The sequence below is a fragment of the Phyllobates terribilis genome, unplaced genomic scaffold (genome assembly GCF_046119375.1).
Source record: "Phyllobates terribilis strain yellow unplaced genomic scaffold, ASM4611937v1 Scaffold_5__5_contigs__length_657084704, whole genome shotgun sequence".
NCBI lineage: Eukaryota > Metazoa > Chordata > Amphibia > Anura > Dendrobatidae > Phyllobates > Phyllobates terribilis.
The window spans coordinates 452922833-452944920 of record NW_027362765.1 but is presented as its reverse complement, the minus strand read 5'-3'; the positions used below and the strand labels follow the sequence as shown (position 1 = coordinate 452944920).

The 22088-nt window shown below is 44.5% G+C and overlaps 1 protein-coding gene across 1 annotated transcript; it reads left to right on the top strand.

The window, feature by feature from the left end:
- Positions 1-3394: 3394 nt before the first annotated feature.
- On the top strand, positions 3395-17733 carry LOC141271254 (RING finger protein 122-like). The gene is made up of 5 exons (XM_073681377.1): positions 3395-3533; positions 6936-6978; positions 10592-10633; positions 12838-12920; positions 17013-17733. Exons 1-5 carry the CDS (start codon positions 3424-3426, stop codon positions 17107-17109), a joined length of 375 nt encoding a protein of 124 aa, XP_073537478.1. The 5' UTR covers positions 3395-3423; the 3' UTR covers positions 17110-17733.
- The last annotated feature ends 4355 nt before the right edge of the window (positions 17734-22088 follow it).

The following is a 22088-nucleotide window of genomic DNA, read 5'->3' as shown; positions in this document are numbered from 1 at the left end:
AGGAGAAAGATCGGGTAATCGGATTTTTTTTTTTTGACTTCTGATCCTTTTGGTTACAGGAGAGACAAGCCAATGCTAGAGGTATTTGGCAGCGGCTTTCTCCTCCCTCCCTCCCTGTAGAAAACACATGAACCCTTTTCCGAGACTTCATGTGTATGGGTGAGTCGGGAGAGAGAGTTACACAGCTATCTCGTGTAAGCTTTAGTAGCTTGGCTGAAATAGTGGAAAGGTCTGAGCAGGTTACCTGACAGGTTAGCTTACAAGGTCAGAATACCAAAAGAGATTGAAAATGGTGTGCACATGCTCCATATAAAGTCTATGAGCCCATACTCTTGATCTTTATAGAAAAGGAGAAAAAATTATAATTCAGCTCACCTTCCAGTGTGAAAACCACTTGAATTCACATAGGAACCCTGGTAGACCTTGTTTGGTCAGGGTGGGGTGCAGGGAGTGTAGGAACACACCAGGCTGGTATCCAGGTTAGAAATGGAAGAAGAGTCCACGAGGACTGAGCTCTAGCACCAATGAGAAAAAGTTAAAACAGAACTTTTACTGTGCAATTAAAAACATGATGAGAAAAAAAAGAAAAAGATAAATATTCAAACAGTTAAGAATAATGTTTGCTAACCCGAAATGTGTAAGCTTTTGGATCCTTAATCTTGTTTATTTTTTGGGGTTTTTTCCTCACATTTTAATTACACAGTAAGTTATGTTTTAACATTTTTTAATTGGTGCTATAACCCAGTCCTCATGGACCCTTCTCTCCCATTTCTTGAGCTTTCTACTAAGTCCATACAGTACTCTGAATAGTATAAACTCTGTGCACACAAAGAAGCCATGCACATGAGACCTAAAGTGGAGTTTACGTGCTTTATATTATGTTATATTTTATAATATATAAAATTTAAAGCATTTCATGTTTTATATTATGTTAAAACGTTCTTATTTATTACATTTTCTAGCCAAGTTTATTTTTTAGTCTCTCTACAAGTCCTTTTTCGAAATATTAGTGCCCTAACATTCAATAATATTGCGATTTGTGGATGTTTTCTGTCATTTCTCTGCCTATAAATAAAGTGTGTCACACTACAAAGAATGAACAAAAGCTTGGCCCGTGCTGGCTGACATGTGACCCATCCCAAAAGCCCCATTGTCCATAAACAAAAGACAGGATTTCCTCTACAATTCTGGGTCACCTTCACGTGCTCATCTGATCCCGAATGATTGCTCATTTACCATGGTGCTAATGAAGAGAATGAAGCAGATAACAACCACCTTATAACCAAGGCCTGTCCATCATGTCCTGGTGAGTACATTAAAGGAGAATGTGCCACCTTCAAATAGGCTTCTTGCCATTTAGTGGGGGAATGTGGAGAAAACATTTAAAAGTGGTGTGTGTATAATATATATAATATACTGTAGTGATCAAATGAATATATTGTGTAGATACATCCGGGTTTTCCATCACCTGGTAAAATTCAGAACTAGCAGCTTCCATCCTTTTCTAGAGATGAAGGTTTAATGGAGTGATTGAAGGTTTGGGGGAGCAATGATTGAACTATGATTATGCTACACTTGGAAAATGTTAGGGTATTCTCATATCGTATGCGTCGTGACTGTCGGTTCTGTCTAAACCTCCTGAAAAATATCTTTTAAATGTGCTCCTGACGAAGCCATAGACTTTAATCTAACAGAGTCGAAACATGCAACTTTCGACTTTAAGTTTTTCTTTACCCATGTCCATCTTTGAAGTTGGAAACAATTTCGCCATAGATTACACTATTCTTTTCAACTTCAAAGACCAATATGGTCGAAAGAAGGCTCAAGCAGAATCCAAAATTTTATGTTTTGGACTTTGTTTGATGAGCAAAGTCCATGGCTCCCTCAGGAGCACGTTTGAATCCTATTTTTTGATGAAGCCCCTGAGGGGGCACAAGTGTATGGCTGAGACATGATATGAACCCAATGTAACATTGCTTTATCTATGTCTATATTTGAGGTACATTTATTTGTACTGCATAAAAATTGCATGGGAATTGTTGTGGTTTTGTAATGTGGTCTTCAAGTGTGCGTGATTTTAAAGGTGATAATGAAAAATAAATATTTCACCCTTAAAATCCTCACCACCAAAAAAATGCATCACAAAACCACTTCCATTTGTACACACTGTGGTAAACCTCATGTGGATTTTTTTTTTGGACCGAGCTGTCAAACAAGTCTCATGTAATTGTCCTTTTAAGGTCAGATTCCATATTTCGTGGTCCTTATTAGGACTGCGCTACACCAATATGCCACAGCTCTCCTGACTTGAACTCAAAGGCCTTATTACCTTCCAGGCTGTTGAGTTTGGATCAGAAGATCCTCAGCCAGTTCATTCATCGTTGTCCAAGTATGGACTACAAAAGCACAAATGTGTGAAACTGGCCTAAGGTTGGGTTTAGACAGCAGTATCTACGGTCAGTGTAGTGTCCGTGTGCTCAATGGAAAGCGCACTGATCCAATAATAACCAGTCAGCCTGCACATATCGTCAACTGTTCACATGGACTTTTGGTCCATGTGGAGAAGGATTGCAGGTTGCACTCGTCTGGTCCGTAAGACTAGTTCCTGTCAATAGATGGCAGCTTCTACATAGAGCCAGTCCCTTCTTCAGTTTGCGAATGCGACTGACCTGAGTTTTAGTATGGCTGTCTGAACTCCGCCTAAAGGTGGGCATAGGTGAAGCAATATGACGCTTTTCAAGTGCATGATAATTCTGCATGACTATTGTAATTATTGCTCACAGCAAATTCCTGGTTTAGTTCTCACATGTTATCCCTAAGGCCAGTCGTATACATGGGGTTCTGTGGAAAAATTGCAGTCAAGGTAGCTGTATAGTCAACATCTGGCCACCTTCACATTATGATGCTACTTTTCACATCCTGCGTTTATGGGGAAGTAAATTACTGACAATGAAAGACAAAGGCAGTAGAGGAAAACTGCAAACCATGCACATACAATACTACCGACATGTGGCAACTCCATTCTCTTCTGGGTGTTCAATGTAAAAGAAACAAAAGTCACTTTATGATAATTATAAGAATAGTTGTGTATGAAAACATTATCCGGGGGCTCCTATCAGACTTTTTTCCTATATGGAAGCCTATGGAAAACATGGCCAGAGCTAAGGTATGTGGTGTTTGGGGGGAAAAAAACTCCAGGGACCCAAAAAGAATACAAAATTGTGAAGAAACACCACAAAAAATGCATAATTTATTATTGAATTAAAAAAGAACACTGCAAAAACTGCGGTCTGTGAAAGCACTCTCAATCGCATTGTGATGTGCTGCCTATTCTTTGTATTCGGTGCTATTGAGGACATTTTGGATTTATAATTTCTGCTCTAATACAGAATATCCACAGATCATCCAACGCAAAGGACTAATATGACAAAGGAAAATGTTCAGGCAACACCTCTGAATTTCTTCATTTTCGTTTTTGGCGCTGGGATTTTGCTACTTGTATTCTGCCTTGTGTTTTGCTGCTACGTTTTCAGGTAAGGATTTGGTTGATTACATATCTATCTTATAGGGTTATTCCCATCTTTTACATTTACGGCATCTCACAAGATGTGTGATAGCTGGAGGTCCCACAGCGGAGCTTCCATAGTAATGGATTGAGAGAACTGTGCATGGCCGACGACCACCCTTCCTATGATAGCGGCGTGAAACAGAGCCACATTCTTGAGAAATATGTCGGTCACTATGATGGGACCAGAATCTATCATTCCTTGTGGATATGCTATGAAGGCACAAGATGGGCCAACCCCTCTAGGCTAGAGTTATATGGCAATAAACTGTCATAAATCCTCAGTGGCATTGGCAGCAGATGCTGCTGGTCTCCTTGGATATAATATTGAGCACTGTGTAGGCACCGTATATGGTCTATGTACCTGTGGACCCATGTATGACATGTCTGCCCCTGGGGTAATGGCCACTACACAATGTACGGAGCTACTTCTACTTATAGTGTGCTGGACCCTTCCATCAGCTCAATTCTAAGAATAGGCCATCAGTATTAAAGTCCAGGACATGACCAGTCATTGCAAAGGCACATACATGGCTTTAAATGGGTATTCCCATCTCCAAGATCCTATCCTAATATGTAGCAGGTATAATAATAATAATATTAGCAAATACCTCCAATTAGAAATGTAGTATCGTTTTTCTGATTCGATATGTCTCTTTCCTCATGTGCAGGCATTGCAGGACCGTAGGTATCCATGGTTACGACCACTGGTATAGTGACAGCTAATTGCTAGTGGTCATAACCATGATTACCTAAGGTCCTGCAATGCCTGCGCATGAGGGAAGAGACATAGCAAATCAAATGAACTATACTACATTTCTAATTGGAAGTGTTTGCTAATATTATTATTACACCTACTACATATTGGGATAGAATCTTGGAGATGGGAATACCCCTTCAAATCTTAAAAAAAACATCTTGAACATATGGAGACCTTCATTTTAGGTTCAGTTTCAAATATCCTAGATTTACGGTCTGTTTATGAATCATGATTTCTGGACCAGCCGCAGGTCTCCTCAGCCGGACTTGGCAGTCTCATAGGTATATATCATGTTGTTGAGTATTGGGACTGTAAGGCTGTGTGCCCATGATGAGTTTTCGGTGAGTTTTTGATGCTACGTATTTTCGCTGCGTCAAAAACGCAGCATCTTACAGTTCCAGCAAAGTGGATGAGATTTATAGAAATCTCCTGCTCGCTGCACTTTTTATACTCAGCATAAACTGACCTGCAGTGCGAGTTTCACATCTACAACATGTCAATTTCTCTTGCCGGTACGCTGAGTTTTCGCTGCAGATTTTTCCTACAGACTTGCATTAGATGCAGAAAATCCACAAGTAAAAACTCACATGCATTTTTAGTGCTTTTACGTGGCGGAAATGCATGAAAAACACACGTAATCCGCACATGACTGTATCAATACGTTTTTTTAAAGCTAAATACCGAGAAGTATCAAAAACAAAGCAGCTTTATTTAAAGGGGATGTCCACTACTAGGACCACCCTTTCTTGAACTAAATATTTGGCCCCGATAAAATAAAAAAAACCCTATACTCACCTCCCGTGCTGGCGCCATTCCAGCAGTGTCAGCACTCGCGGCCCAGAGTGTTGTGAGCCAATCAGCGCTGGCATCACTGTCCCCGCCTTCGTATGGATTGAACATGAAGAGGAAGTCAGGCTGCTGCTGCCCTCTGACTTCCTCTCCATGTTCAATCCGTATGTAGGAGGGGACAGTGACGCCAGCGCTGATTTGGCGCCGGGTTCACATGTCATACAACCGCACAAGAGGCCTGGGACCGCGAGTGCTGACACTGCTGGAACGGCGCCGACACGGGAGGTGAAAATAGTTTTTTTCATTTTATCGGGGCCAAACATATAGTTCAAGAAGGACAACCAAGTAGAGGACAACCCCTTTAAAACATGACATACTAACAAGAGACCAAAAAATGCAGCTTTAAAAAATGCAATATATAAGTGTAGCACCCTGAGGACTCGGCTGCTACAGGGGTATTGCACCTCAAGCCAGAGGTGTGGTATTCCACTCCCGGGTAAGGATGGAGTGTGGAACTGAGCTAGTAGGCTGCATGCACTACATACATCCCATTTCCGGGGGACAGATCGACGGTACTCCCACCAGTATATGTGCAGGTACGATAGTGTCTGTCCCTGGCTGGAGTGGGAGGGGGGTGGAACATCCCAGTAGTGTAGGGGCAGATAGGGGGAGCAGTCTGGGTAAGGCTAGGAGCTCATTGGGTGCTGGTCACCTGAGCTCACACATAGAGGGAGTATATAAGGTGGGCACCATCTTAGGATAGGGTCTTTTGTAGAGTGAGTCAGCCTTTGTAGAGTCAGAGGAGCAGAGCAGAGAGGCTCATCCAGAAGGGCTGACAGGGAGTTGTGGTTCCGGCTGGGCCCAGCTCCAAGGAGAAGTCTGAAAGAGAAAGAGAGGAGTCAGAAGGACCCAGAGAGAAGAAGAAGGAACCCCAAGACCCCAGAATACAAACAGCAGGGTGAAGGGTTGGCACCCAGGGTACCGGATCCCAAGCTGGCAGAGAGAAAAGCACACCTTAGCCAGAGACCGGAGGTCGTGGGCAGGATCTGCCACGACCCTCACTAAATCCACTAGGAAGGCATACCAAGTATAGGGTCAGGGAACCCAGAAGAGGTGTACCCACCAAGAGACCCGAGGGAGCCGGACATAAGTGGATCCCTAGTGAGAACGGCCAGAAGAGAGGGAAAGTCAGAAAGGGAGCTCAGGACCACGCTCCAGAATTACTTGGGGGTTGGCCGAGTCCAGGACCTGGTGGACGCAGCACGGCTCGGGTGGTCACTTCAGGCCAGAGTGACCATAAGAACACCCGTAAGTAAAAACCCCTGAACTGCACAGCCCGACTCTGAGTCTTCTTGCTGATTCATCCTGCACCTTCACAACCACCATCCTCTACATCTGACCCCCTGAGGCTAATACCCCTCCCGTTGGGGGTTATACTATCACAGCTGCACACACACCACCAGCCTCAGCAGACCCTGCTGCAGCGGTGGCCTTTTGACCGCAAATCAACGGGTGGCGTAGTCGACACTAAGGACCTTTAACAACATCTGTAAAGACTGCCACACACTGAGTTTGACACCCTGGGCACGGACCGGGTCGCCGCCACTCGGAGACTACAACCCCCATCTGATCCGGCTCCGGGTAATCCCCAAACAGCACTGGCCCAGGGGGCGCGTCATAAGCAAGTAAAAAAACGCAAGTAATCTAATTTACATTATAGGTGTAGAAATGCTGCAACATCAAAAACTCATTGTGGGAACCTGGTCTGACTGTCGGATGTGTGAAACTAGCCTTAATGATGGATCCTTTTCTTTATTTTAGACTCAAGCAACAGGAGCAGTACAGGAGACGTGGCTATAAGAAGGTACGTTCATCTATTGTGACTTCACCACCATTGTGTCAATAAGTCAATTTTTCCAATTGATTCATTTAATATATAAAAATGTGGTTTTATTTAAGAGCTGATTACCTGAAATAATAGGTCATATTGTGCTTTAATGAGGATTTTTCAGAAGGTCAGCCTCAGAGCAAGTCAGTGACATGCCCGCCCCCCTCCCGCCCTCGAGGGGCTACCCAATCTGTGTCTCCCTTGTTTTATCAGAGGAAGGAGAAGGTGCCATAGAGTAAATAAGGACTAATCAATGACCCTTCCAAGAGAATTATAGTAAGCACAGATCTTGAAAAAAACAGCGGTATGGAACAGAAGCTGCACTGAAAATTGTATAATGTCTTCCTTTTTATAAAAAAAAAATACATTATTTGCTAAATTCAGAATACCCCTTTAAGATTTTGAGCGATCAGGTGTCCTCTCCTATGTATCTGATCGTATAACTGAGAAATACTGTCTGTTCATGAGATCAGATGTTAATTTGCTCACGCTGCCATAAAAAAAAACTATTTATAGGGCACAGCTGCTCAGCCTGCATGGATGGGGTCTCTACTGCTAAAATGTCAAATCTCCAGATCCATCGAAACCTTTGTACTTCCTGTACTTAAAGGGAACCTGACAGCCGATACAAGATCTATGGGCAGCATATCAGACACTGCTATATGATTTGGGCCATGCACATTTGACTCAGATACGCAGCAGCGCTGATCAAGCCGCGTTTAACAGGTGGGTCCCTGGCGGCCTCCCCCCGCCCGCTCCTCTGGAGTGATGGGTCTCTGCCTGCGAGCATGTACAGGAAGAGACCTGTCACTCCAGGGAAGTGGACGGAGAGAAGTTGCCAGGGAACCGGCTGTCCGACGAGTTCCTTGTGGTTCAGTCCCTTTCGGCTTTTAAGTATGTTTCTCTCTGAAATGCTGCATACCTGGCTGAGAACATACAGCCAGTCTCTTATACGTGCTGCCCGTAGCTAGGGCAGCATTTATCAGCTGTCAGGTTTATTTGAAAGGAGTATTCCCATCTCCAAGATCCTATCCCAATATGTAGTAAGTGCAATAATAATAATAATAATAATAATAATATTAGCTATTAGCACCTCCAATTAGAAATGTAGTATAGTTCTTATGATTCGCTATGTCACTTACCCCATGTACAGGGCATTGTAGTAGTTTAGGTATCCATAGTTATGACCACTCACATAGTGACAGTTACTGTAGTTAGTTGTTAGTGGTCATAACCATGGATATCTAAGCTACTGCAATGCCCTGCACATCAGGTAAGCGACATAGGTTATCAGTAGAACTATACTATATTTCTAATTGGAAGTATTTGCTAATATTATTATTACACCTACTACACATTGAGATAGGATCTTAGAGATGGGAATACCCTTTTAAATCAATTATATATTTCATATTATAATACACACTTGATACAGCGATTAGTAATCAGTGACAACAGCACAGTATTACAATATACCAATGATATTACAAAGCGATGTGTAAAGAATTTTCATCAGAGAAACTATTACAGAAATGTTTGCTTTTGATCTAAATTGTAAATTAAAAAATGGATAGCGTTTGGGTGCCATCCACACTATCCACTTATTACCGTCTAATGGGTGGGTGAAAAATAGATTTTTTTAAATTTTCTTTTTCTTGTACATGTGAAAAGCAGATTAAAAAAAATTTCACATTGACCAAAAGTGGATGAAATTTAAATAAAAATCACTAACCAAAATTGATCAGTTTTTCTTGCAGTCTAAAATAAAATGGACATCTAAATGAGATCACAAGATCACGTGAGAATATAAAAAAAATCATCCAAGTGCTCATTTTTCTTAATATGTGAATGACCTGTTAAGATCTATGGGCCGGTTCTCCCTGAGATCCACCTCTAGGGCTTATTTTACATGACAGAGGGTGTAACCAGTGAGAGACATATGACGCGCCCCCTGGGGCTGTGGGGTACTCGGTAGCCGGGCCGGTTGGTGCTGGGGATGTCACGGTGGCAGTGACCCGGTCCGTGGCCCCAGGCGGTCAAATTAAAGGAAAAGTAAAAGGGGAATAAAGTTTTTAGAGATAATGTTCGTAACGCCACCTGTGGTATGCGGCTATATGGGGCCGCCGCTGCGGTGCAGATCCTCTGGAGCTGATGGTGACGCAGCAGAGTTGGTTCAGCTCTCCAAAGGCAGAGCTAAGCTCCAGGGCAGTAGATGGTGATTTTATGAGGTAGATGTTGTTGGTGTGGTGTAATGCAGGTGATGGCGCAGCAATTATTCAAGGACACAGTGGGGTGCAGTCTTCAGGTTTTACTCACAGTTGTTAAGTTCCTCAGGTTACAGTCACCGGTGTGTAACTGCCCACATCGTCCTGTGTCCTCCGGGGTAGTGATCCAGCAAACTCTCAGGTATCTCAGGAGCACTTGGACGGGACCCCGTTCTATGTACCTTTCCAGGTCGTCTCACACCTTCCTGCCCTGCGCCTCACAATCAGTGTCCCAAGCCAGTGGCCCCGGGCCTTGTCGGGTGATATGCAGTCCCCTGGACCCTATGTGGCCACCTTTTCAACGATGTAATTGTGGGTTTTGGCGGCAACACCTTGAAAATGCTGCAGCCTCCGGTTGGCTAGCTGAGCCTGGTTGTTCTCCACTAGTTTTGGGGCCGGTCCCCTTCTGCGGCCTGATCCCTCCACGTCAGCGTGACTTCGGGCGCACAGGTGGCCTCTGCACTCGCCGTGCCCCTGGGATACTCTCTGTCTTCCTCTGGAGCCCTCCTCACTGCTCCTCTCTCCTCCTGGGCCTCTCTCACTAGGCCCGACTCTTCTATCCACTCCTCTGAGCAGAGCTCCTCCTGAGCTCCTGCTCTTAACTTCACTCTGAACTCTGAATACTTCCAGAACTTTCAACCCTCTCTCTTATACTCCTACCCTCTGTGCTCCACTGCCCTTCTTCCTCCACCCACCTCCTCTACCTAGTTCCACCCTCCAGCTAGGGGCCAGGGACTGTGCTCTCCCTTAGGAGCAATCTCGCCCTTCCCTACTGAAGTGGAGTGTATTGGATGTGAGTGTGTGGGTCCTGGGTAGTACTCCCTCCTTACCTGAGAGGTGGGGTACCACACCTCTGGGTGAGATGCAGTACCTCTGTGGCAACTGGACCCGCAGGGGCGCCACACATATAATGACTGACAGTCTGCTCTCCTGATCTACATGTCTCACACTGGCAATGCTCCTGTCATGTAAAATAAGTTCTGGAGGCAGATTCTTAGGGAGATCTATGTCCAGCCCAGAAAAATGTGGATTTTTCTGACATATCGGATCGCAGATATCAAGGTATCATTTTATTTAGCTTCCTATTATGTATTACCTACATTCATAAAGTCGCTTAGGGGGTTGCTCCTACTGACAGATGCCCTTTAAGTTACTTTTTTCAAATCAATGTTGATGCCAGGTACCAGGATGGGGTGCAGAATCCTAAACAACAACCCTCTTGCATCTCTATGAATATTATTTTGTTTGTCATGAAATGAGCAACTCAGTGTTTTTAAAATAATTTGTTATAGTTGATAACCTGTAGCTCCATATATATTTTCTAGGTGGTGTTAAAGAAGAAATCCAAGAAAACCAGCCTGATCGGAGTAAGCTTCATATTAATATTGCCTTTTGACAAATTCATACACTATTCACATGATTTAGTCTACATTGTGCGGTGCACATCTAGGCAGAAGACTTTAAGGGCTTGATTCATTAAGGTGTTTACACCAGAAACCTGGCATATAAATCAGAAACCTGGCATATACACCATGACATGGCATATACACCGGGAACCTAGTATATATATCATGGTAAGTCGTAATAGCTCAAAATCTGCCAAAGCATATTATGACTTTTGGCACTGACACGGCAGTACCAGCCAGCTACACTTATCTGGGAGTAGAATTGGTGGGGCATGGGCGAGATGGCGCGTGGTCACGCCCGCCTATCAGAGTCATCAGAAGGGTAGTTTAACCTACTTCAGAAACGTATGCTACTTAATGAGTCAGGTGACTGTACTCCAGCGAGCGTTTTGTTAAGACCGGCATGCGTCCTAACAGTATGTTCACGCTGAGTCTTTTTCCTGAGTTTTTGGAGCAGAAAAGTGAGCAGAAACAGCAAGTTTTGAAGAGGATCTCAGAGAGTTTCTGCTCCATAAATTCTTAAAAAATATCAGTGTGAACATACCCTAAGGCCTCATTCACACATTTAATCTGTTTGTTTTTCTGGGATAGAACACAGACCCATTATAATCTCTGGGCTTGTTCACATGCACATTTTTTTTTCTTTAAAGAGTGAAAAAAAATTGTCCAATTTTGAACCAATTTTCTAATTAAAATATCTCAATTGATCATATAATGGGTCAGTGAAAAAGAAGAAAAAAAGAAAATGCCATCCGTTTGCATCCTAGTGCTCTCCGTTTTTCATTCTCTAATAAGAACAACCTTGGGAACATCTTTTTATTCTTTATATACAAGAAAAACGGATGCCTCAATGATGGTAAATCTAGACGGATGAAAATCTAATAAAAATTGGATAGTAGCATTGATACTATAGGAAAATACCTGTTAAATATGGCCCTGTATGGATTCGATCCTATGATGGTACACTGATTGTACCACCGGTACAGACTGCTTTGCGCTGGGTATGAGGCCTTACTACTAAGTTTCCAAAATTTCAACATGGCAAAACAACTAAATTTTTTTGCTAGTATATGAAAAACAATAGATATTTCCCTATTAAGGCTAAGTGCCCACGATGCAGATTTGAAGCAGAAATTTCCTGAGCGTTTTTTCCTCTCCCTGGCAGAAAAAATGCATGCGGATTTTACATGCGGTTTTAAGCGTTTTACATGCGTTTTTTCAAGCGGTTTTCCAAGCGATTTTGAGCATCACTCAAATGCATTTGCAAAAGGGCTTGACAAGTTGGTCACAATATAAATCCATGCAACTGGCATGGATTTATATTGTGTGACCAACTTATGAGGAGAGTTCTGCTTTCAAATGGTGCAGCTATACTAAAAAAAAGAATTAAAAAGTAAAAAGAAAAAAAAACCCTTATACTCACCTCTCCAGCGGACCTTGGTCTCCTCCTGGTGGCGATCCTCTCTCCTCTGCGGCCCGTGGTGTTCTGGCAGGACCTGCGGTGACATCATTTAATCAGCTGATGGTCACGCGACCGCTGATGTCAGTGGTCAGGTGATGGTCGCGTGACCATCAGCTGATTAAATGACGTCACCGCAGGTCCTGCCAGAGGAGACCGGGGGCTGCTGGAGAGGTATGAATATTTTTTACTTTAGAATTCTTTTCTAACTTGCGGGTACGATGGTACCTCGGTCAGATGAGAGTCTCCTCTTCTCCAGACCTGGTTACCATCCGTGCACTGAACCGCATAAAATCTGCTTGTATAAATCTATACATGCAGATTTTATGCTTTTCAATGCAAGTCAATGGGCGTGATTTTGCCACGAAATTGCGCCCAAATTGGTTGCGCTGCGGATTTTTCCGCAATGATAATCCGCAGCGGAAATTTCCGCAGCATGTGCACAGCACATGCGGATTATCATTGAGAAACATTGCAGACATCTTAACAAGTGATTTTAATGCGTTTCTGTGGCGGAAATCCGCATCATGGGCACACAGCCGATCAAAGTTTCTGTGTAGCAGAATGATGGGCGATGATTCCTATTTAGACGCAGAATATACATTATTTTTTTTTCTATTTGTATTGTAAAATTGTGTTTGAGACGGTTTCTAGAAATCAGTTTTCTAGGCTTTTAATAGTAGACGTGTAACTTGTATCTCTACAGCAAATGTGTGCCGTGTGTCTGGACGAGTTTAAACTGGAGGAAGAGGTTGGCGTGTGTCCTTGTACTCACGCGTTCCACACAAAGTAAGTGCCAGCTGAAGAGGGAGATGGATTTGTAGCACCCCGAGGACTCGGCTGCTACAGGGGTATTGCACCTCAAACCAGAGGTGTGGTATTCCACTCCCGGGTAAGGATGGAGTGTGGGACCAAGCTCAGTTAGTTGCATGCACTACACTCATCCCATTTCCGGGGGACAGAACAACGGTACTCCCACCAGATAGATGTGCAGGTACGACAGCGTCTGTCCCTGGCTGGAGTGGGAGGGGGGGAGGAACATCCCAGTAGTGTAGGAGCAGTCAGGGGAGGGACTCTGGGCATAGGAAGGAGCCCATTGGGTGCTAGTCACCTGGGCTCGGGTGTCAGAGGGAGTATAAGAGGTGGGCACCATCTTTAGACAAGGTCCTGTTCAGAGGAGAGCCTGTGCAGAGAGGAGCTCAGCCAGAGAGGGCTGACAGGGAGCTGTGGCTCCGGCTGGGCCCAGCTCCAGAGCCAGGCCTGAAGCAGAGAGAGGAGGAACAGAAACACCAAGAAAGGCCCAGAGACGCAAGAATAGAGGGAACCCTGAGATCCCACAAGAGAACAAGTTAACGGGTGAAGGGTTGGCAGCAGAGGGTACCGGATCCCAAACTGGTAGAGGCTAAACATCCTTAGCCAGGAACCGGAGGTCGTGGACAAGTTTTGGCGCGACCCCTCACCATATCCACCAGGAAGGCAAACCACGCATAGGGTCAGGGAAGCCGGGAAAGGTTTCGCCACCAAAAGACCCGAGGGAGCCGGACAAAGGGGGGTCCCTGGTGAGGACGGCCCGTAGGAAGGAATAGAGGGGAGCTTGGGACCACGCTCTGGAACTGCCTGGGAGTTGGCCGAGTCCCGCACCTGGTGGACGCAGCACGGCTCGGGTGGTCACTGCTGGCCGAAGTGACCGGAGCAACACCTGTGAGTAAAAGCCTTGAAACTGCACCACACGTCTCTGAGCTTCCTTGCTGCACCATCACTACCACTATCATCCACATCTGCTGCCCTGAGGCCATACCCCTCCCGTTGGGGGTTATACCATCCACGCTGCACATCCGTACCACCGGCCTCAGCGGTCTGCCCTGCAGCGGCGGCTTCATAGCCGCATTCAACGGGTGGCGTAGTCGAACATTCTAACATCTACTGCTAAGACTGCCACTCAGTTTGACTCCCTGGGCACGGACCGGGTCACCGCCACGAGACTACTACCCCCATCTGATCCGGCTCCGGGTAAGCCCCCGTGCGCGCGATGCCGCACGACACAGCAGGCCCAGGGGCGCGTCAGATTCTGTACGAAGAGGCATTGACAGTGTCACGCGAACATCTGTTCATAATTATACAACTGCTGACAAATTAGATATTTCGATTCCGGGGGCAGATATGATCAATGTTACTTCACGGATGTCCAGAATGGGGGGCTTACAATGATTAAAATCCAGGTAATAGAAAATAAGGTTGACACTACCTCTTAAAATCGCCACTGTATGTGCTAAGACCTATGCAAACATTGAATCTGTCACATGTAAACTGCCATATAGAATATACTTGTCCCTTTGTACCATACATTTGGAGGTGGTGACTGCCTCCTTGGTTGGCCGATCACTACTCCGCGTAAGGCTGTTTTTAATTAATGCTGGATCCTATCTGCCCTTTAAATTTGTAGGCTTATAGCCCGGGAGAGGCATGTCTAATAAATATTAGGTTTAGTGTCCCATCAGAGAGAGGTCACCTTCTTATGGATGTGGGGTCACACGAATTGACCAATTTATGCTCTAAGTACCTTCATTTGATAAGTATTTTTATATACAGTAGCAATAATGCAGTTTAAATTTCGGCCATGATTCATCAAAGTATTTTCTCCAGAATTCTGCCATAAAACACTTCTGATGTTACAAAATTTTTGCACAACTCGATGTTTGGCAAAAAATTCCAACTTATGGCATTTTCATGCAAGTTTTGCCCAATTACAATAAAATGGGCAAAGCAGGGGCAGAATGGGGGCGGAACAAGGGTGTGACACCACAGCTTGTCTAATTCATATGGCATACTTACACCAGAAATCTTACTCCAGTTTCCGATTGGAGTAAGATGTGGTGTGAGGCATATGCCACTTCTCATATGCACCTGATTGATTATGAGACATAAGCCTCTTAATGAATCAGGCACCTCTGACACCATAAGTTAATTAGATAAAGGAAAGTTACAGCACATAAAACAGTTCTAATCATGCCCCGATGTAGAGAAATGAAACAACTGGTGCCATATGAATTGATAGAGCGGGGGAAAAAATGGCAAACCATATCTAGATCATGTCATCGCTTCTGGTCATGCTATATCATATGATTTGAGCACGTAACAATCTGGACCTGTAACATTTTTTTTCCATGTGGCATACTGTACCCATGATGGAGATGTGCTGTGAATGTGCCATAGTTGTTATGGTAAGGGTCATAACTACAGGTTATCCATTTTTGGGAACACTTTTTTTTACAGTAATTTGTTTAGGATTTGCATAAAATTTGAATGTTCTAAAATATTTTTGGAAACTTCAAAAAAGGCACTAAAAGCGAATTGTAAACATTATGTCTCTAATGTATACCAATAGAGAAATGCAACTTGGGCAAAATTTTTCTTTATCTGCTGCCAGGAGCCAGATCTTCACACAGAATATTATCTTTTTAAAACATAGGGACATTGTTTTTAATGTGTTAAGCCTCCCTGATATAGTTGATGGACACAGCTGCTTCTAATAGGTTAATCTCTTAAGAGGCATTGCTGCTTATAAAGGGTTAGTCTGAGTCTCTTGCCATATACTGTACACAGATAGATAGCCATAGGAGGCCGGCAGGATTTACCACAGTTGCTGTTTCTAGCCTCTGCTGTCTCCCACTGCTTCATAATTCAGGACATCCAATTTAGATTAGTGAGACAGTAGAGAGCTTGACTTAAACTTCAGTCTCCCATCATAATATTGGCCATTGCTATTATCACTAAATTGGACAGACTTTATTAGTTTTTATTCTAATTAGATACATTTGAGAATAGTTTTATATTTTGGTCTCTGTTTACATCGTGAAGTTTTCTAGGTGATAGGTACTAATCCATCACATTATGTCAAGTCTTAAATGGAATCTGTCAGCAGGCTTTTGCTATGTAATCTGAAGACAGCATGCTGTAGGGGTTAAAACACAGATTTCAGCAATGCCTCTCTTATCAAGCTCACTAGTTTTGTTTGCTTACAATGATAGTTTTAGCACCAGGAGGTCCTGGTCGGCAACGCCCCCTCCTGTGACAGGCAGCTCACTGTCTATGGACTTTGTAGATACTGTACAGAGCCTGATGTGGGCGGGGTTAGCTGTGGTGTGGGCGGGGTTAGCTTTCTCAGCTCTGCTTCATTGCTAAATGTAAAAAAAACTGATTGTGTGAGAACGGCGGCACCCAGTAATTTAAGTGACACATCGTTGAATTCAGTTTCTCTTCGCCTAGATCTGGCTGCTCTCAGATAAGGTAGCAAAAACTTGCTGAAAGATTCCCTTTAAGGAGGGAATAAAATAAAAGCTTATTCATTTAATTTTTTAACTTGCGCATGTCCATGGTCCTGCACTTTACCTACAGGACCACTTCACACCATTTTGTACCGGTGATGAGCGGGTCTAGTGAATAAACAGATAAGTATATGGGCATGTGTTGGAGCCATTCAGAGCCTTTGCGAAATTGGATAAATCAAAGGAAAGCCAAGAAAGCAATCACATCCGTAAAGCACTACCATTTTCCTTTCTATGGGCGCTGAGACTGTCATGTCCATGGGCAGTGAAGGCCTCGTAGTAAAGCACTGTAGAAATGAATGGGCACAGTAATAATGGTACATACCACAAAACCAGATGAGATTGTCAATTTTACTATGAAGCAGATAGATATTCCCTATAAACAACATTGTGTATGAATAAATAAGCTTCTCAATGTACAATGGTTATTTTAGCTAATTTATGATTTTATTTTATTTTTTTACATAAGCAGTTACAACAGAGTCCTCCTCAACATAGAGGAAAAAAAAACAAAGTTCTGGCAACGTATCCCTGACTTTCTTCTTACTCTCTCTAGGTGCCTGATGAAATGGCTAGAAGTGCGGAACTCATGTCCGATGTGTAATAAAACCATTTCGGTGGTGTTGCCCAGACCTTCCTTAGAGCACATGTGACGATGTCTTCAAGGCTATGTTTAGCCTCTAGCAATGCGTGAGAAAACTTGGAAACATGCAAAGTATCATACACTTGTCATGGAGGCTCAGCTTTCACCACTTGTATAAATATTCGGTGGGGTGATCTGGTCTCGGGTCATGTGAGGGAACCGAGGAGGGATCAATCATCAAGGATTATCAGTCAGCGAATGGTAACCCATCACCAGAAATAGATCAGATAGTCAAAGAGGAGACTGTGGTTGAATTATCACCAATAAACGCAAGTCATATCGAGCAAATTTTACCACCATCAAGAAGTACAATATGTCACGAAAAGACAATCTCAGAATCAGGGGGGTGCGTTGAAGCGTTCCAGAGTTATCTCAAATTGACACTGGTCATATTTGGCCTGGTCATTAAGGGGTTAAATATACCTTCCCACCTGCTTGTTTTCCCTCTATCTCCACCACCCCCTTATGGGAGTGACAGCTCTGGCTTTATAGAGGTGGAGATAGAGGGAAACCAAGCAGATGGGAAGGTGTATTTAAATGTTTGGCTCCGCCAGGATGCTTGGTTTGAACAGTTATTCTGCGTTGACAGAGTCCCATTAAAGGGGTTTTCCCACTAAGAAAAAGTTAATTTTAAATCAATAGATCTTGGAATAATAATAAGTTACACAATTGGATGTGATTAAATAAAATGTTCCTGTGCTGAGATAATCTTATAGATGTGCCCCTGCTGTGTACTGTGTAATGGCTGTGTCTGACCATGCAGGGACATGGTCTGATCATACCACAGCTCCTGGACAGGGGAGGAAGCAAAAGAGTATACAGACATTACAGCAGGGGATCATAAATAATTCTTTCTTTGTTTAAAAACAGGCAGTGAAATGTTTTACCTCAATCAGCTGTGATCCCCCTGCTGTAATATCTGTATACTCTTTTGCGTCCCCCCCTACCCAGGAGATGTGGTATGATCAGACCATGTTCCTGTACGGTCAGACACAGCCATTACACAGTACACAGCAGGGGCACATTTATAAGATTATCTCAGCACAGGAACATTTTATTTAAACACATCCAATAGTGGAAGTTATTATTCTATTGATTAAAATGTACTTTTGTTTGTGGGACAACCCCTTTAAGAATGCATTTAGTAGCTTGAAAATCCCTACTGACAAGTGATTAGCGATTTCTTATTAATCACTACAGGCTTGGACTTTAGGGCAATTTTAAAACTAGTAGCTACTTTTTTTTTTTTTCCACCGAGTAACGGAAAAAAACACCTGGTTAACAGGGATGGATTACTTAAGGTTTTTTTTTTGTTTTGTTTTGTTTTGTTTTTTTTTTTACTACAAAAAGTTGTCTAGCCAAGCTGTAGGCTATCTGCACATTACTTTTTTTTTTTTTTTTTTCTTTTTTTTTTGTAAGGTGATCAAAAACAACAAATTTTCAAGGGAAAACCATTACAGGAACCACTCCCTCTCTCAGGAGGTCTTGGAGTTTTATTTTCATTTTCTGAAAAAGTTTTAAAGAGTTTTGACTACTTCTGGAGTGCATTCCATCAGGAACCGCTTCAAAAAAGGATCAAGCACTTTGTCCTCTTCAGGTCTTGAAAAACGCTCAGTGAGAAAAGACTGAACATATAAATAGGAAAGAGATTTTATAAAGGACTTTTTTTTTTTTTGTGAACCCGCTACAAAAAATAAAACTTCATTTACTTAACCTAACAGTTATCTAGAATTGTGAATGGGACAGAGTTATAATACCATGCAAAGCCCCAAGACGAGAGGGATGCTGTTTGGGGGGTAGCTTTTTTCTTTCCCAATCTTAAAAAAAATAATAAAAAGAGGGATTTTTGGTACTCACCGTAAAATCTCTTTCTTGGAGCCTTCATTGGGGGACACAGGACCATGGGTGTATGCTTCTGTCGCTAGGAGGTTGACACTAGGCAAAGAAGAAATAGCTCCTCCTCCGCAGTATGCACCTGCCTACAGGCACCAAGCTCACCAGTTAGTGGCTAAAGCAGTAGGAGAAACATAAAATAACCAACTATGCAATGCCCTACGGGGCACAACCGTGAAAACTAAATGAGATGCCGAACAGGGCCAACTGGACATATGCCCAAAATCAGGGAGGGTACTGTGTCCCCCAATGAAGGCTCCAAGAAAGAGATTTTACGGTGAGTACCAAAAATCCCTCTTTCTTTATCGCTTCATTGCGGGACACAGGACCATGGGATGTCCTAAAGCAGTCCCTTGGGTGGGAGAACACAAGATAGTCACAGACTAGGTCAGACTGCGGGCAACCGCCGCCTACAGGACCTTCCATCCAAGACTGGCATCAGCCGAAGAGTAAGTGTGGACCCTGTAAAACCTTGAAAAGGTGTGGAGTGAAGACCACGTTGTGGCCTTACAGATTTGAGAAGACGAAGCCTGATGGCCGACTGCCCAAGAGGCCCCCACCGCCTGGGTGGAGTGAGCCCTTACTCACGGAGGGGGAGGTTTGTCAGACACGATATGCCTCCAAAATGGTCGAACGTATCCAACGGGCGATGGTTTTGGAAGCAGGAAGACCCTTGCGACGCCCCTCAGGGATGACAAACAGGGCATCCGAACGCCGAAGGGAGGCCGTTCTGGAAAGGTACACACGTAGAGCTCTGACCAGATCCAGTTTATGCAGGGATTTCTCCCATGGATGTACTGGAGCCGGGCAGAAAGAAGGCAAAACAATGTCCTCATTGATGTGGAAAGAGGAGACTACTTTCGGCAAAAAGGAAGGCACCGACCTGATCACTACCTTGTCTTGATGGAAGACCAGAAAGGGCGACCGACATGAGAGGGCTGCGAGCTCTGCAACCCTCCTTATTGAGGTAACAGCCACCAAAAAAGCCATCTTCCAGGAGAGAAGAGAGGCTGAGATGTCCTGAATGGGTTCAAACGGGGGCTGTTGGAAAACGCTTAGGACCATATTAAGGTCCCATGGGTCCACTGGAGGGCGATGCCAGGTGAGCCACCCCTTGTAGAAACGTCTTGACCTGAGGACCGCCAGCCAAGTTACGTTGGAATAGAATGGACAAGGCCGAAACTTGGCCTTTGAGAGTGCTTAGAGAGAGTCCCGTCTCCAGGCCAGACTGAAGAAAGGCCAAAATGACCGGTAACGAAAAGGACATGGGAGCTAGCTGATATTGCTCGCAGTGACGAAAAAAGGCTCTCCAGGTTCTGTGGTATATGCGCAAGGTACCGGGTTTTCTGGCGTTAATTAGGGTCTGAATGACGGTCAGCAAAACCCGCCTTCCTCAACACTGCGGCCTCAACGGCCATACCATTAAATTCAGAGAAAGAGAACTCTGATTAAGAATAGGTCCTTGAGAGAGGTGATCCGGACGGTCTGGTAGTCTCCAGGGGGAGTCGACGAGCAGGTTTACTAGATCTGCGTACCAGACGCATCTGGGCCAATCCGGGGCTACTAGAATTACCGGTACTCCTTCTGTCTTGATCTTTTTGATGACTCGAGGGATCAAAGGTAGAGGGGGAAAGAGAGAGGGTAGTTGGAACTGAGACCATGATATGACTAGCGTGTCTTGAGTGATCGCTAGACCGAACTACAAAGGATGGGACCTTGTGGTTTAACCAAGACGCCATGAGGTCGACGTCCGGCATGCCCCACCGTAAGCAAATCTGATGAAACACCTTGGGATGGAGGGACCATTCCCCTGAGGCAAGGGCCCCCGGAATGTGGACTGCTGAGATTGCCGGAACTGTCTTCTCAGCCCAAACTAGCACTCTTGCCACCTCTTTCAAGACGGGCTTGCTACGCGTTCCTCCCTGATGGTTTATGTATGCCACTTCCGTGGCATTGTCCGATTGTACGCGGACTGGGAACCCTGCTAGAATCTCCTGCCAGTGACGCAACGCCAGGTAAATTGCCCTTATCTCCAAGATGTTGATCAGTAGGGAGACTTTGTGGGGACTCCACCGGCCCTGCACCGTGTGGTGAAGGAAGACTGCCCCCCAACCGATGAGGCTGGCATCGATCGTGATCACCTGCCAACGAAGCGGTAGGAATGACCTCCCGGGTCTGAAGGAAGAGGGGTGGGTCCACCAGGTTAGTGACCTTCTCACTTGAAGAGGTAACCTGATGCGACGATCTAGAGATGACGGGTTCTTGTCCCAAGTCGACAGAAGTTGGGCCAGTTGAAGAGGCCGGGTACAGAACTGGGCAAACGGCACTGCTTCCATAGCTGCCACCATTTTTCCCAGGACACTCATGCATAGGCGAAGGGAGTGTGGACTTGGGTCGGAGAGAAGGTGGATCCCCCGGAGAGAGTTTATCTTTTCCCTCAGAAGAAGGACCCGGGCATGGGTCGTGTCAAACTGCATCCCTAGAAAGGTTACACGTTGAGATGGGACCAGGGAGGATTTGTCTGTGTTGATCAGCCAGCCTAACCGAGAGAGTGTGTTCAAGGTGATCTGGAGGCTGTGGAGACAGTCCCTGAACGTGGGGCCTTTGATTAACAGGTCGTCGAGGTAGGGGATAATTACAATCCCCCTAGCTCGTAGAATGGCCATGACCGTCGCCATTACCTTCGTGAAAACCCTCGGGGCGGAGGTGAGACCGAAGGGGAGGGAAGTGAACTGGTAATGTGCGTTCTGGAAGGAAAAGAGAAGGAACTTCTGATGTGATGCGCAGATTGGGATGTAAAGATACGCGTCCTGAATGTCCACTGAACATAGATATTCCTCTGCTTCCATTGAGGCAATTACCGACCTGAGGGACTCCATTCTGAAGTATGGGGTGCGTACTTGTTGATTTAGTTGTTTGAGATCCAGGATCGGACGCAGTGAGCCGCCCTTTTTTGGGACAACGAAAAGATTGGAGTAAAGACCGGAAAACCTTTCCTGAAAGGGGACGGGAACTATGACTCCTGAATGCAGAAGGGAGGCAATGGCCTGAAGGAAGCTGGGAAGCAGATATGGTTGTGGGGGGCAGGACCTGAGA